This window comes from Myotis myotis, unplaced genomic scaffold, assembly GCF_014108235.1.
Source record: "Myotis myotis isolate mMyoMyo1 unplaced genomic scaffold, mMyoMyo1.p scaffold_m19_p_9, whole genome shotgun sequence".
NCBI lineage: Eukaryota > Metazoa > Chordata > Mammalia > Chiroptera > Vespertilionidae > Myotis > Myotis myotis.
The window spans coordinates 38,274,391-38,289,444 of record NW_023416401.1 but is presented as its reverse complement, the minus strand read 5'-3'; the positions used below and the strand labels follow the sequence as shown (position 1 = coordinate 38,289,444).

General features: G+C 48.3%; 1 protein-coding gene and 1 pseudogene across 1 annotated transcript; one reads left to right on the top strand and one right to left on the bottom strand.

The window, feature by feature from the left end:
• Positions 1-1,684: 1,684 nt before the first annotated feature.
• LOC118663649 lies at positions 1,685-3,579 on the bottom strand (annotated as a pseudogene).
• Positions 3,580-7,461: 3,882 nt separating this feature from the next.
• Positions 7,462-14,988, top strand: TYMS (thymidylate synthetase). The gene is made up of 7 exons (XM_036323152.1): positions 7,462-7,824; positions 9,527-9,600; positions 10,356-10,530; positions 11,701-11,802; positions 12,582-12,757; positions 13,249-13,320; positions 14,391-14,988. Exons 1-7 carry the CDS (start codon positions 7,623-7,625, stop codon positions 14,526-14,528), a joined length of 939 nt encoding a protein of 312 aa, XP_036179045.1. The 5' UTR covers positions 7,462-7,622; the 3' UTR covers positions 14,529-14,988.
• Positions 14,989-15,054: the final 66 nt, after the last annotated feature.

Sequence of the window (15,054 nt, the reverse complement as noted above, 5' to 3'; positions counted from 1 at the left end):
GACGTAAGGTTGGACTAGATGGTCTGGAATCCACACAGGTGAGTCTGCATCCTGTGGAATGATACAAGCATATCCTCTCCCCCAGGTTAAAAGGGCATCAGGTCCCTTCCAGGCTCCAGTAAGCAAGTCTCTCCATTTGACGAGGGCATTAGGTTTAGGTAGATCAGGGTTCCAATGTCTGTATATCGGGGAAACTCTAAGTCTTTATGACGATGGGACAAGGAGCTTCTCTGGGTCCATGGTGGTGACGCACGTAATGCTCTGGTACCCAAATTGTCTGCACTGCTCCTTCTAGAAAGATACAAAACACAACCTCTTCCCCACATCATTACTAGATCTGGTAAAACTCTTGTCTGGTTTGTGTATCCTTCTATCAGGCTGAGTCAACAGAGGCTATTGTACAGGAGGCCTGATGCTTTTTGGCTGCTGTACATTCCTCTGCATTGTATTTTTTTTAAAAAAATTAGCATATAACATTATTCTCCCCCTTTTTTGTTTTTATAGAAAAGGTTTATATTGATGGAATTGCCAGTTTTTCTTTTTTTTTTTAAATATATATTTTATTGATTTTTTTACAGAGAGGAAGGGAGAGAGATAGTCAGAAACATCGATGAGAGAGAAACATCGATCAGCTGCCTCCTGCACATCTCCTACTGGGGATGTGCCCGCAACCCAGGTACATGCCCTTGACCGGAACCGAACCCAGAACCCTTCAGTCCACAGGCCAACGCTCTATCCACTGAGCCAAACCAGTTTCGGCCAGTTTTTCTTTTTGTGTCAAGAGCTAACTTTGATGTGTTAAAACTAAGTAAAATGCATTTACTCAATCCAAAGCAGGCATTAAAAAGAAAAACCCCAAATGCTCTTGTTTCCATTTTAAGAGTAGGATTGGCGCTTTCCGCTATTACCTGAGTCCTGATCTATCACCCCAGGGAGAGCTTGCCAATCCTGCACTTTCCCGGGGTGGAAAGGCTGCAGTGGGGTTAAGGATAAAGCTCCTTGGGCCTACCTTCTCCCATGCCTTTACATTTACCTTTCCTTCCTCAGAAAAGCATGGACATACTTCTTGTATAAAATGTTCCGTCTGACTGGGAGTAACCTTAACTCCTCTGCTAACAAGCATATGTGTTAAAAGATCAATACGAAGTCTTTTTTCTTCTAGACTCAGTATGGCACATCTTCTCAATCTAAGTTCTGTACTATCCACCTCTTTACCCTACTTATCCTCTATAGGGGGGTCTGCAGCACCCTAGTGGAGTCCTATCTGTCCTGAGTGTGGGGGTTCTCAATGGCGGGGGGGGGCGCTTACCTAAGGGAATCCTGTTCCAGGGGTTCCCAAAGGTGTGGACGGAGTCGGCGAAGACTATCCAGCCTCTTCCTACGGTGGAGTCCTATCTGTCCCGAGTGCAGGGGGGTGGCTTACCTAGGAGTCCCTGTTCGGGCACCATCTGTTGGGGTCCAGCCCCAGCAGGTCCAGGGGTTCCCATAGGTGTGGACGGAGTTGGCGAAGAGTGAATGACACAGAGGCAGCGCTCAGGTGATCATCATAGCCAGGTTCTCTCTAGCCAGGTTCTGTAGCTATGATCTCCAGCCAGGTTCTCTCTCTCTCTCTCTTTAACGTGTCTTCGTGTTTATTTTGTTAAATAAAAATCTCCCCCTTTTTCTTTAGCTCTCCCCACCCCCAAAGCCCCAGCTCCCTTGCCATCCAGAAGGGTCAATCCAGGGAGGGCAAGCTCCTGCCTTATGGCTGGGGCTAGGGCCAAGGCTGCAGCTGCCATTGGTCATACTCAGCAATGAGCCTCTGGATGTGGGCCAGCTTGCTGTGCAGGTACTCACACCGGTGCTTCTCCTGGCTGTAGTTGGTCTTTTTGATTTTGCGATATTCCTGTAAAATCTGCCCACAAGTAGTCTTGTACTCTTCGGACCTGGGAGAGCTGCCGGAGCTGGGCGTCCAGCTGCGTGAACCGCCGTGTGACCTGCTCAATGCGGGTGTGCAGGTCTTGGTACTCACTGTACTCGGCGTTGAAGTCATTCTTATAGCTCTGGCACTGCTCTGAGGAGGAGATAGTGGCATATTTTAGCAAGTAGTCTGGTGTCTCTGAAGTTGACTTGGGGACACTTGAGCTGTTGCAGGTCCCATTTAAACCCAGGTCGACTGGCGGGGCTCCAAGGGAGCCAGACACAAGTTCTGGTGGCCTGGCTCAATGCCTGTCCCCAGCTGCCCTATTCTTGTCCTTGTGCTTGTTGGACTTCTTCTTGTACTTGCCGCGAGACGAGCCACCGTGGGGCCTGCTGGGCTGGGCACAGTCCTTCAGCAGGGGAAGGCTAAGGCAGGAAGTGGGGGCTGGGGTGGCCATTTCCCCATGATCACAGTCCCCGCCACTGTGGCTCAGGTCATTGCTGACATCAGCCAGAGGGTCGTGTGCCCTCGGAGGATCCAGCCGTGGGGGTAGGTGGGCATCTGTGCCCGCCAGTGAGCCAAGGGTGGGCAGTAGGGCCTCCCGGCCATGGGGCACATTCAGCTTCCCATTGGAGGCAGGCTGAGCTCTCTGGGTGAAGTGTGATATCCTTGGTTTCTTGTTGGCCAGGGGGTCAATGAAACCAGGAGGCTGAGGACGTTTCTGGGGGGAGGGGGGGGTGAGACTGAGCTCCCATGCTCTCTTGGGGGGCTGGCGGCAGCAGGGTCTCCAGGGAGGCCACCTGCACTCTGTGGCTGGCACAGCTTTCTGATAAGCACGCGCTTTAGCAGCTGCCAGTCCCCCTCTGAGTAGCCAGGCCAATCCTTTTGCACATCCTTGTACACACAGTCCTTCAGTGTGCAAGTACCATCCTTGGTATTCATGTTGGCCACCTGTTGGAGGAGGCTGTCCAGTGTGTCCTTGTCTGCCTGCGCCAGGCCGTCCTTCTGTAGCTGCAGCAACAGTTCAGCCTTCCGGTAGGGCCTCAGTGCCAGAAGATGTAGCACCCGGTCACAGAAAGGCCTCTGAGATACCCCAACGCCCCCGCTAACACCACTTTTCTTGATGATTTGCCAGGTTGATGGGGGTCGCCCACTTCCGGGAGGGCACAGTATCCATCGCCCTTGGGGCTGGTTTCCTAAACTGAACCTTCTTGCCCAGGTAGCGGCCTCCGGGCTTGATGACGATGGCACCCCGACTCCGTGTCTCCTCCTCGGCTTGTGCCATGCTCTGCCGTGCCTTCTGGTAGGAGTCATCGGTGGCACACACTGTGATTTTGTCCTGGATGCTACCCAAGCAGTCCAGGTGTATATCCCCATGGCTGGAGAAGTACTGCTGGATGCAGTCGAAACTGCCCTGGGGGCTGTCACAGCCGATGTTGGAGAGATAGGAGAAGATCCAAGCTTCTGAGGGGTAGTCCGGCTGGGGGATGGAGATGTGCCCTTGGCTTCCCTGAAATCGAATTGATGGTCTCAGTGAAACAATCCTGACTGGCGCGGTAGGTCTCAAAGGCTCTCAGGGCACTGTCGGTGAGCTTCACGTGAAACATGGACACCTTGCTGCTGTCGCTCACCCGCCCACATGACAGCCGGTAGCTCTGATCCTTCTTCAGTGCCGCCATCTTGCAACCATCCAGGTTCTCTCTTTATTCTCTTGTTACATCTGTATTTATATCAGTTGATTTTAATCCTATCCATTCTATTCCAAAGGTTAGGGCATTTCTTATCTCCATTCCAAGGTTACTCTATTGTTCTATTAAGCTACAAGGAAGTAACTGAAGGAGATTATTCTAAATAAAAGATTATGTAGCTTAAGCGTAATTGTTCATAGTTAAAATGATTAATTACCCGCCTGGCACTTAGTTAAGGGGTTTTATTCCCTCCCTAACTCCAGGGAAAAATCCTCACCTGGGGAAACAACCTTTCTCGGGGAGGTGGTCCTGTTTAAAACACATAGCGTTAAGTGGGGGAGCAAACATATGCCATATATGCCAGGTTCCTTGAAACATAAGCTGTGCAGATGTTTCTTCCCTGCAGTGACTGTGTCAAGCAGCAAGGGTGGACAGATAGGCATAGGATAATAAAATATTAAAAACAATCTGCATGTCTAGAAACAAGAGAATGGTTAAGTAGGATATGGCTAAATACCTTCTAAATTAGTGGCACTAATAAAGCCATATATATGGTAATACTCTCCTTTGGTAATATGACCAAACTTAAAGAATAATTAAATTTTAATTCTCAGTTATTATTCACAAGGGACCTTGTTAGGTCACCACCAATGTATAATTAAGCTAGATATTACTGGATTTGTGCCTCTGTTGTTATGGAGCTGCCCTAACTGGTCAGTAAAGATGCAAATGAAGATGTACCTGTTCAGTTCCAACTGGACAGAGCAGGTATCGGCCCACTGGTTGAAATAGGATTCCAGGAACTCCTTTATAAAGGTTGGCTCAGATTTGCAGGAACACAGTGCAGGAGGCTTGCCCGTGGAGTCTGTGGCTTTTCCTGGATATGCTGTATGACTGAGAGGTCTCTAGACTCTAGTTAGGAATTTGGGCCCAATTACCCACAGGGAGTCCTTCTTGGCAGATATATTCCTTGTTGGGGTCAATACTACTAACAAGCAACAGAAGTTTAATGAGCACATACTGTGTGTATGTAGAGTACACAGAATAAATAGTTTCACATCAGAGGCAGAGTCCATTATAGAAGTTCATCAAACCAGGGGACCTGTGAAGATCCCTTCAAATACCATAGTGTTAGTAAAAATATCCATACATTTGGGTTTTCTGTTATTTTGCTATGTGTTAATTTTTTCAAAAGCCAAGAGTGTTTATTCTATTACTCATGCTGGACTTTTATTCCAAGAAAAAATACATTCAGTCTATATGTAATTTATTAATGTTTTGATTATTGCTTTAAAAAAAAGGTAAGAAGATCTGATACCTCCTCTACCCAGCAAGTAGAATCACCTCTTCAGCTGAGACCTGAAAATCCTGAAATACATAGGATAGTACAACAAATGCAATTGCAGGAACGTATGTCAGTTATATATTATGAAGTACTGTTAATTTTCTCAGGTTGAATGGCAGTCTAATAGTTACTCAGATTATTACAATAAAAATTCCTTTTCAAAATATCAATGGTACATATCCTATGGTACATTAATAGTTATTTAAATATATTTATATAGTAAACATGAAATCACCGAGGTGTCTGTGTTCCATTATTTGTACTAGTATTCATATCCCACTTTCTAGTTAACAAGATTTGTTTAATTTGCTTTTGATTTTTATGTATAACAATTAACTTTTTGGAAAAAATCTATAATTCATGCTTTTGTTTAGAAAAGGCCTATAGCTTCCACAGAGGCTTTTTGTGTGTGTGTGTGGTAAAACATATGTAACAAAATTTAATATTTTAACCACTTTTAAGTGTACAGTTCAGTGGCATTAAGTATATTCACAGTGCTGTACAGCCATTACCACCATCCATCTCCACTTTTTCATCTTCCCAAACTGAAACTCTATACCCATTAAAGAATAACTCCCCAGCCCTTCTCCCTTCTCCCAGCCCTTGGCAACCACCAGTCAGGTTTTCTGACTGAGCATGTCTCTTCCCAAAAGAATGCCTACCCATCTGGAGACAGCCCACTGCCACCAACCTTATCCAAACAGTACAGCCCAACACAGGAAGGCCCTCATTCCCAAAGGGGATACGGGTGACTTTTTACAACTATTATGTGGGTGGGGTGAGGAATGTGCCGGGGGAGGGGTACAATGAATCCCCATTGACCTAGGAAAGGGCAACCTAGTATTGTGATGGGTTCAATAGATGGGAAACTGCTGTCCTGTCACCCAGTGCATTTCAGTGTACGGTGGTCTGTGAGCGCTGATACAATCCAACAGCAAAACATGGGCTTTCCAACACGAGGCTTGTGAACTGTTCCCTAAAAACACGTCCTTATTCTGTACTTAGGGATTTTTGCTTGTTTGTTTGTTTGCTTCTCTCTCCCCAATGAACCTAAATGACAGGTATTTTGCAAATTGTCTTTGGGATTTGGTTTCTGTTGAACAGGTTTTGTGCCACCTAAAGGCACGCATTGTTTTTTGCTGAACAGTTTAGTCAGAGCTGCAGTTGAAAGACATTTATTTCCTCCTCCCAGAATGTTTTCCTGTTACAAAAATGTTAACCTTGAGTTTGAGAGGTGCATGTTAGCAGAAAGAATCCAGAAACTTCTAAGACAGCATAGGGGTAACACTCTCTGCACTCCATCATGACTGAAAGAACTCCATCTTAGAGGCCTATGACTGCTTGCTTTCAATAACATTTTGTAGTTAAAATTAACCTGACCACATTGTTAAAGGACGTAGCATCTTTCTTAACATCATGTTCTGCAAAATAGTTTTTTTGTCAATTAAAGGATATCCGGAATGTTTATGCCAGCATTATTTACAGGCCCTCTGGGTGTAAATATTTTTACTGGCCGTAGAAAATACCTTGTGACTGCCCCGTGACGATCATGAGACAACTTGAATGGCAAGAAATAGTGTCTAATCCTTTTCAGACAGAGACCACATCTTACTCTTCATAACCCCAGACCTAGCAACCGATTACTGAGCATCTACTATGGGCTCAATAAACACTGACTCACAAGACTGCTTGTCGTGTGTACAGTACGTGTATTAGCACGCTTTGAACTCGTTATCAAATAGTTCCCACCCACCAGTGTTTGTATTATGAACATTTCAGTAAAACTGACATTTTTGGTATTAAAAACTTGAAAGCGTCTGGTTGTCATTAATCACGTTGAACAGCTGCCTCCTGCCACCTGCCCAGCCAGGCTGCCTGCCCGCAGTGAGGATGTGGAGGAAACACCTGTTAGCATGCCCCCTCGGTTGTAAGAAAACAGCTCAAACAACAGGGTTTTATTAGTTTGTAGATTTCACCGGTTGGTGGAGACTGTTCCAAGCTCCCCTTCATCAGTGCATGACCTGGTCGACCCCGGAACTTTCCCACTCGAGAGGCCTTTCTCAGCCAATGCACCCAGGATATAAGCTTTAGGATGCTTCCTAGGCCTAAGGTTCCTACCTTTCAAAACGGGCAAAATGCGACCGCTGCGGGAGGCTCGTGCGTTCCGACCCCGCCCGGCCCGCCCGCGGCTGTGCGCGCTCCGCGGCCGCCAGGAGGCGGGAGACCGCCCGGCCCCCCGGCGGCTGTGCGCGCTCCGCGGACGCCAGGAGGCGGGAGACCGCCCGGCCCCCCGGCGGCTGTGCGCGCTCCGCGGACGCCAGGAGGCGGGAGACCGCCCGGCCCCCCGGCGGCTGTGCGCGCTCCGCGGACGCCAGGAGGCGGGAGACCGCCCGGCCCCCCGGCGGCTGTGCGCGCTCCGCGGCCGCCAGGAGGCGGGAGACCGCCCGGCCCGCCTGCGGCTGTGCGCGCTCCGCGGCCGCCAGGAGGCGGGAGACCGCCCGGCCCGCCTGCGGCTGTGCGCGCTCGGCGGACGCCAGGAGGCGGGAGACCCCGCGGCTCGGGGTTGGCCCGGACCTCAGCCACCAGGAAGAGGCGGAGTCGACCGCGCAGAGGCAGTGGGAAAAGAGGCGCCTGCAGGAGGTCTGGCCGCCTTACCCGCCGTCCCCGAACCCACAGCTGCGCCCTCACCATGCCCGCCGCCGGCTCCGAGCTGCCCCTGCCCCCGCCGCCGCCCGCCGCGCTGGAGCGGGGCGCCAGGCCGCGGCCGCATGGGGAGCTGCAGTACCTGGGGCAGATCGAGCACATTCTCAGCTCTGGCTTCCGCAAGGACGACCGCACCGGCACCGGCACCCTGTCGGTGTTCGGCATGCAGGCGCGCTACAGCCTGAGAGGTGACCGCGGGCGCCGGGGGGCGGGCGGGCGCCGGGGGCTCGGGGCTGCGGCCCGGAGGGCGCTCGGAGGGGCGGGCCCCGCGGGGCAGTGCGGACCCCAGTCCCGGGAGACGGAGAGGTGTCCTGAGTCCCCTTGGTCAGGCGCGACACTGGGGCTTGGGTTCCAGGGCAGATGTGCGCGGGGTCGCAGGGCGGGCGGGACGGCGCCGGGGAGTAAAGCTCCGGAGGCCTCTGGCTCCAAGGCCGGGTGCTTGACGCCTCGCCATGTGGTCTCCCCCAAAGTGGGCCGGACCCGGGAGTTTTGCCCCGAACCGAGTGGGAGAGGGTCTGCCCGAGTTTGGCCCGCGGCTGGGCCAGGCTTCCCACTGGGCGCCACTCCCCTTCCCGTACTGACCGTTGCGCTTCGCAAAGTTTTTCAAAATTGGAGCCAAAATGTTGTGGGCGGGGCAACAGCGGCGGGAAGAGAGTGAACGTATGGCTCCTGGCAGTGTTCCCATCCGCCCCGCGCACCAGCATTCTCTGCTCTTACTAGTGAACCTTGAAACGAACTCGATGGTCCGAGTAGAAGGTCCTATTCGTCTTTGACTTTGAAAGAGGATGGTTCCTGGGGAAAAGTGTCTCTTGTTGGCTTTCGGGAGACAAAGGGTGGGGGTGGGCCCAGGACTCGTCTCCCCGACACTGGTGTGGAGGGTGGTTTTAAGCGGAGACCCGCTGTGGGCCATGCAAATCCACAGTGGTCACGTGTGAAACTCTGCACTCCACACCCGTTCTGCAAACTGGAAAATTCCCGTCTGCAGTGGAAAATATCTGCCCTGCCTCGGACAGCTTTGAGAGTTTGGTTGAGCGGAGGGATCCTGCAGCTCCACGAGCAGTGGACCCCAGTGAGCCGCACACCTAGTTTCTGCTCCAGCTCTTCTTACACTTGGGGCAAGTTGCTTACGTAACCTCTCAGGTCTTCAACTTCCCCATGCACTTGAAATGGAGGAAATAATGGTAACAGTAGGTGCTTGAAAAATGTATCCTTGTTACATGAATATCAGCTACACAACTGAATAGAGATAAGCTTTACATTTGTATTTTTCTATTTCTTGATGCAAAGGTCTATATTCCCTCCTGCGGACTGTAGAGTGGAGATCATACAGGTGCCTTAAGGAGGGTTGGAGATGAAATAGGATCATGTATATAAAGTGTTTAAACATTACCATTTTGGGTACACTTAAAACCTTGAGGTTGATTTGCTTTGCAAACCTCTAAAAAAACGACTCTTCAGTATTGGCCAGAGTGATATCTACTTTCTGTGGGTCCTGAACAAGCTTTCCTCAGCAGGTTAATCATGGAATAGTCCTGGGAGCCTTTAGCTCTGTCCTGTTGTCTTCACTAACGGTGTGGATGGTTGCCCTTTCCCTGTCCCCGCAGCATCCCGGTCTGGCTCCTGCCCCGGCTGCCCCTGCCCCAGCTCACTGTGTGGAACTGCTGTGTCTGGTGGCTGCAGGGCTCAGGAGGGTGGTCTCCGTCTGAATTGTGTGACTTGCACTGCACCCTGGGAGCTCCACCCTGATCCCGGGCGCCCACTCGGCCAGGAGTCGCAGTTTTCCAGGTCACTCCCAGGCCTGATGTCCTGGGATAGTTTTCTTCCATAGAGAAAGTTGGATGGCATGTGCTCTTTTCCCATCTTGAAATCATAAGGCAAACTGTTTTTCAGATGAGTTTCCTTTGCTGACAACCAAGCGTGTGTTCTGGAAGGGTGTCCTGGAGGAGTTGCTGTGGTTCATCAAGGTAAAGGAGGGAAGTGAGAGGGTAGGCGCAGAGCCAAGGTTGTGTGGCAATGTAGCCTTTCTTGTAACCATTATGGCACATCAGGCCCGAAGACACCACAGACCAGTGGAGGTCTGTCCTTGACCTGGACGCACACTCGGGATCCAGGCTAGGATGACGAAGGCCAAATCTAGTAAGACAAAGTATCAGAGAAATAAACATAAGGCTTGTACTTGGCAAAAACCAACCAACCGCACCTTAACTGTGCGAGTATAAGTTGGGGTAAACAGAACTTGAGAGTAGCACGTTTAAGATAGGTGACATATCCACTTGCTAGAAAAGCTAGTGCTGATTAGGCCAATCAGTAGAAATATTCTGTACACCAGATCGGAGGTGCTCCCAACAGATTGCAGGTGAGGCGTTACACTCATTCGGGGTATCACACTTTGACACAGAACACGTTTGGTGAAGAAACACAAAACTGCTAGATGGGGTAGGAATATAATTAAAGGACTTGGATGTGTTCAGTCTAGGAAATTTAGTTAAGGGGAACAGGAGAGAAAAAAGATTTGAGAGGGTGGTTCCAGAGGAGGATCAGACTGACTGGCAGGCCCTTCAAAGTTTGGGCTGGGACCAGCCTGCTTAAAGGTGGGACAGGCTGTGCAGGGACTGTAGAGGGCCTGTTGCCGGCGTGGTGGGGGCTCTCATCGGGGAGTCCCGATGGCTCTGAAGGTTCCTGAGTGAATTCACCTGCTCTGCTCTCCCCTCTCTTCCAGGGATCCACCAATTCTAAAGAACTGTCGTCCAAGGGAGTGAGAATCTGGGACGCCAATGGGTCCCGTGACTTCCTGGACAGCCTGGGATTCTCCAGCAGAAAAGAAGGAGATTTAGGCCCCGTTTATGGCTTTCAGTGGAGGCATTTTGGGGCAGACTACAAAGATATGGATTCAGGTGAGGAGACAGTGCTGCCTCGGATCCCTGAGCGCCGTCGTAGCTCCATGTCGTAGCTCCACAGTTTCATATGAAGTGTTGGGGATAAGCCAGGGTCTGGGGGGCTGATGCGTAACTAACCTTGTGGGAGGCTGTTTCGGGTTCAGGAGCGGCAACCACACCTCATGAAGGTCAGATCACACTCCCAGTGATTAGCATTATTGGGTGCTTGGCACTTCCTGTACCTTGTTTCCTTAGCAAATAGTGGCACAGTTGGTCACTGTGTTAGGGGGTAAGGTAGGAAGCTCATCTGGGGGGCTGACCTCCCAGAGCTGGCCTCGCAGAGGCTTTGATTTCCCTTTCTTTTCATCACATCGCAAGTGGCCCTGATGGGATAGCTCATATCCCGAGTCATCTCTCCTCTCCATCCTGCTGGGTGGAGAAAGAGGAAACATCTCACTCCTGGAGTCCACCTTCCTCTGTCACATGGTGGCACTACTTATCGAGTCCAGCCCTGGTCCTTTGCCCCTCTGGCCCACTTATCTTTAGGTCAGAGGTTATAAAAGCAAATGTGTCCTTCAGTGTGTGTGTGTGTATACACAGGTGTGTGTGCAGGAAGTAACAGTTTGCTAGCTGGGCAGAGACCCGAAATCTGGAGAGCATGAGTTCTCATCGAAAGGGGGCAGTGACAGCTCATCTCCCGCCAGTTAGAGATGTGGGCCTGATATTGTCAGAATTCTTCAATAAAAACCTAAAATCTGTATTTTATGTGCAATCTTGAGATCTTTTGAATGCTGGCAACTTCATTAAGTTTTAAAGTGCTGTGTAGACCTGGAATAGGCACATTCATAGAGATAGAATGGTGGTTGCCAGGGGCTAAGGAGAGTGGGGAGTGGAGTGTTGAAATTGGGGGGCGAGGGGGAGGAAGTAACATGACCAACCAAATACTTAAAGGATTTTTACATAGAAAAGAAAATAGACTTTGTTATGGCTCCAGAGGATAGACCTAGGAGCCTAGACCAGGCCTTGACCTCAACATAACCTGAGAAATTTACCAAGTGCATTTGGATTTCTTGAAACCATGAGCCAAGGCGGGGCTGCGGAAGGACAGTATGACAGATGACCTGTGAGGCCATCTACCAGATGATGTAATTAACATGTGCACATCTTCTCTTTTCAATAATTCTACAGATTATTCCCATCAAGGAGTAGACCAACTGCAAAAGGTGATTGACACCATCAAAACCAACCCTGACGACAGAAGAATCATCCTGTGTGCTTGGAATCCAAAAGGTTGAAAGCATCTCAGTCATCCTCTCCTGTCCTAACTGTATGGTTGGCATCAGGGGAAGCAATGTTGCCTTGTTGCTGGGGCCTCCAGCAGGAGGCAGGCCTTCAGAACCCCCCGAGCCCCATGGTCACTTGGGTGACCCTCGGCAAGTCACAGTTGGCCTCATTTTCACCTTCAGAGGATGGAATTGGATCCAGATCACCTTAATATGTATATTTATACTTATTCTTACTTAAAAATAAGGTTTTAAATGGCGTATAAAAATACATGTAAGATTTTAACATTTTAAATTGGGACAGAAGTTTCAGTTCCCTCCTACATTGATATTATTAATATTTGTACCAACAGTATTATAAAATTAAACTTTACCAATGTGTAATAAAGACCCAGAGCAGAATATTTACATTTATAATAGAGACGTGGAACACGGGAGGGTGTGTCTGAGACGCTAGTCTCCTGTGGTCCCTACAAATGAACTCATTCTTTCTGTGAAGGTAGCACAAATAATTTCAGCTTGTATGGGAGAGCATTGCTTCTCCCATTGTAAATGTACATCACAGAAGGCCTGTTAATGGACAGGTCTCTGTCAAGTTTGTGCCATCCCTGTGATTGGAATGGTCTGCTTCTGCCATGAGGGGCAGGTGTGGGTCATGGGGGTCACATGACCTCCAACTTAGGAGTTGGCTTGTGTTTTGCTCCTGTTTTACTTTACCTATAGTTGTGTTCTTTAACCCTCCCACCCCCCCTTCCCCGCTTATATTCCTCTGTGCTGGCTCCTCAGATCTTCCTTCGATGGCCCTGCCTCCATGCCATGCCCTCTGCCAGTTCTACGTGGTGAACGGTGAGCTGTCCTGCCAGCTGTACCAGAGGTCAGCAGACATGGGGCTAGGTGTGCCCTTCAACATCGCCAGCTACGCCCTGCTCACCTACATGATCGCACACATCACCGGCCTGAAGGTGGGCTGCTCTTAGGAAGGAGCAATTGTTGCTGGCCTAAAGAGCTGAACTCTTAGGTTCTTTAACATGAAAAAAACTAATTGCACAGAATTCTCAATTAAATAAGAAATGAACTGACTCAACTGTGAACTTAAAACATATATAAATAGAAAATCAACTAGAGAAAAAACTTTTCTTAAAAGAAACCAACAAAAAACGAAAAAAAGCAAAATGAAAAATAGGTAGGAAAAAAAAAAAATGAACTGGCTCATTTTGTAACTCTCCCTGGAACTTTCCCATCCTTGTGGTCTGTATGAATAAGTTTATATAGGTTGTTTAAAATATAAGGTAACTTTTCTAAATTAACTTTTCTTAAAAGCAACACTGGTTATCTTTATGTTCTGAAAAGCTCTGCGATATCTGCATACGCTGCATAATGTGTTTTTAAGGGATGTGTTGAAGAGGGGTTAAAACTAAAACACTTCCTGTTTTGCTTCCTCCCATGCACTCAGCCAGGTGACTTCGTGCACACGTTGGGAGATGCACACATCTACTTGAATCATATTGAGCCGCTGAAAATGCAGGTAAGGATTCCATCTGTTGCACTTTGAAGGTTGGTCCCTCCTCTTGCTAAAAGGTTGGTTTGTAGAACATCCCTATTATAATAGGCATTCTTCCCAGTGCTGTGACAGATAAGGTGACCGGTTCTGACTGCAGAGCTTGGATGGTGGGCAGGTGGGTGGAGACAAAGAAGACACACGCCTCAGCTACCACAGGTGTGACAGGGACTGTGGGGGACTAAGCCACATGCAGACCAGAGAATTTGGGACCTTCCCAGAGGTAGCATTTCAATATTTTCCCTTAAGTTTATCCTAAATACAGTACTTAGGTCTGAACTTTCAAAAAGAGGTTCAAGTCCATAAATTATAGCAGCCAAAAGATTATTGGAAAATGGCAATAAAAAATATGAGTGTCTGCATGAGCCCCAAGAATAAAAATGTCAACCCCCAAACCTTTAGGCCCTTCCAGATTAGATCCAGGTTTTGCAAGTTTCTCCTTGGAGGAAATGTGTCTGCGTTGACTTAGAGGGTGGCTTCAAGGCTTTTCCAGATGCTTCTCTAGCTCCCTACTCCTGTCATGCTGGCCAGAATAAAGTGAGGTCATGACCTTTGTCACATCCTCATCGGCGCAGTTCATCTCAGGAATCCGGCTTGCATCCCCTTCTGTTCATTGTCAACAGATGTCATCTTTCCTTGCCCTTTCTGCCAGGGGTAGTTGGAATAGGAATTGTGGGGTTCAGGTAACCATTTTTGAGTGCCTACTATGAGTTACAGATACAACAGTAAGGGACTGTGTCCAGTCATTGATAAATTTACCAGGAGCAAGCAATCATAAGAACTTACACTTGGGGAGCCACCAGGCTCCTGACACCAAATGATTCCACAAAATACCCTCCGCTTTCCATGTATGTGACAGAAATAGTTATGTTCCAACAGGATTGCATAACCAGGGAAAAGGTATCCACAGTATCACTGAGCCCCTGTAAAGTAATACTTGCTGATAAAATACTGTGTGCTTATCTCATGAAGGGATGTGGGGAGCAGAATTAAAGCAGTAGTACAGATATAGCAAAATAATGGTCTGCTGTTTGTAGCTTCAGCGAGAACCAAGGCCTTTCCCAAAGCTCAAAATCCTTCGAAAAGTTGAGACAATCGATGACTTCAAGACTGAAGACTTTCAGATTGAGGGGTACAATCCTCATCCGACTATTAAAATGGAAATGGCTGTTTGAAGTGCTTTTAAAGGAGTTGTTTGAAGAATACTGCCTTTAGGGGTTGGAATGGATGCTTAGGTGAAAATTCTTTTTTGTTCTAAAGAAAGAAGGAAGTAGGTCAAAAATCAGTTGGTAACTGCCAGTTATTACTCATTAACTTAAGACTGTTACCACTGGCAAATATAGCTGTGCCGACTCCCTTAGCAATAAAAGGCCTTAACTGAATGAGGATGTATGAAAATGCTGAGATGATGAATAAAGTGAAGACAGTAAAAACGTATATACTTTAAAAATATGTACATGCATTTCACTTCCACATTTGTATGGTTAATGATTTCAAGAATTGTAAGTTATTCCTTCACATTTGAGCAAGCTGAATAATAACAGCAGTCATGATAATGTGTGGTTGGTGTGGTTATGAATATTTAAAGTTGTTTATTTTATATATTGTTATAATAAAGGAGAGTTCTGCATTCAACTGGGTTTTCTTCTTTCTCTATTGCCATTCTGCACAGTTCCTGTCTAACTAAACATGCTATATTCT

Excerpts from the sequence above, each read along its gene's own strand:
- TYMS (XM_036323152.1), top strand. The coding sequence starts at position 7,623 with ATGCCCGCCGCCGGCTCCGAGCTGCCCCTGCCCCCGCCGCCGCCCGCC. Across the intron at positions 12,758-13,248 it reads CACACATCACCGGCCTGAAG|CCAGGTGACTTCGTGCACAC; the intron begins GTGGGCTGCTCT and ends CCATGCACTCAG. Across the intron at positions 13,321-14,390 it reads TTGAGCCGCTGAAAATGCAG|CTTCAGCGAGAACCAAGGCC; the intron begins GTAAGGATTCCA and ends TGCTGTTTGTAG.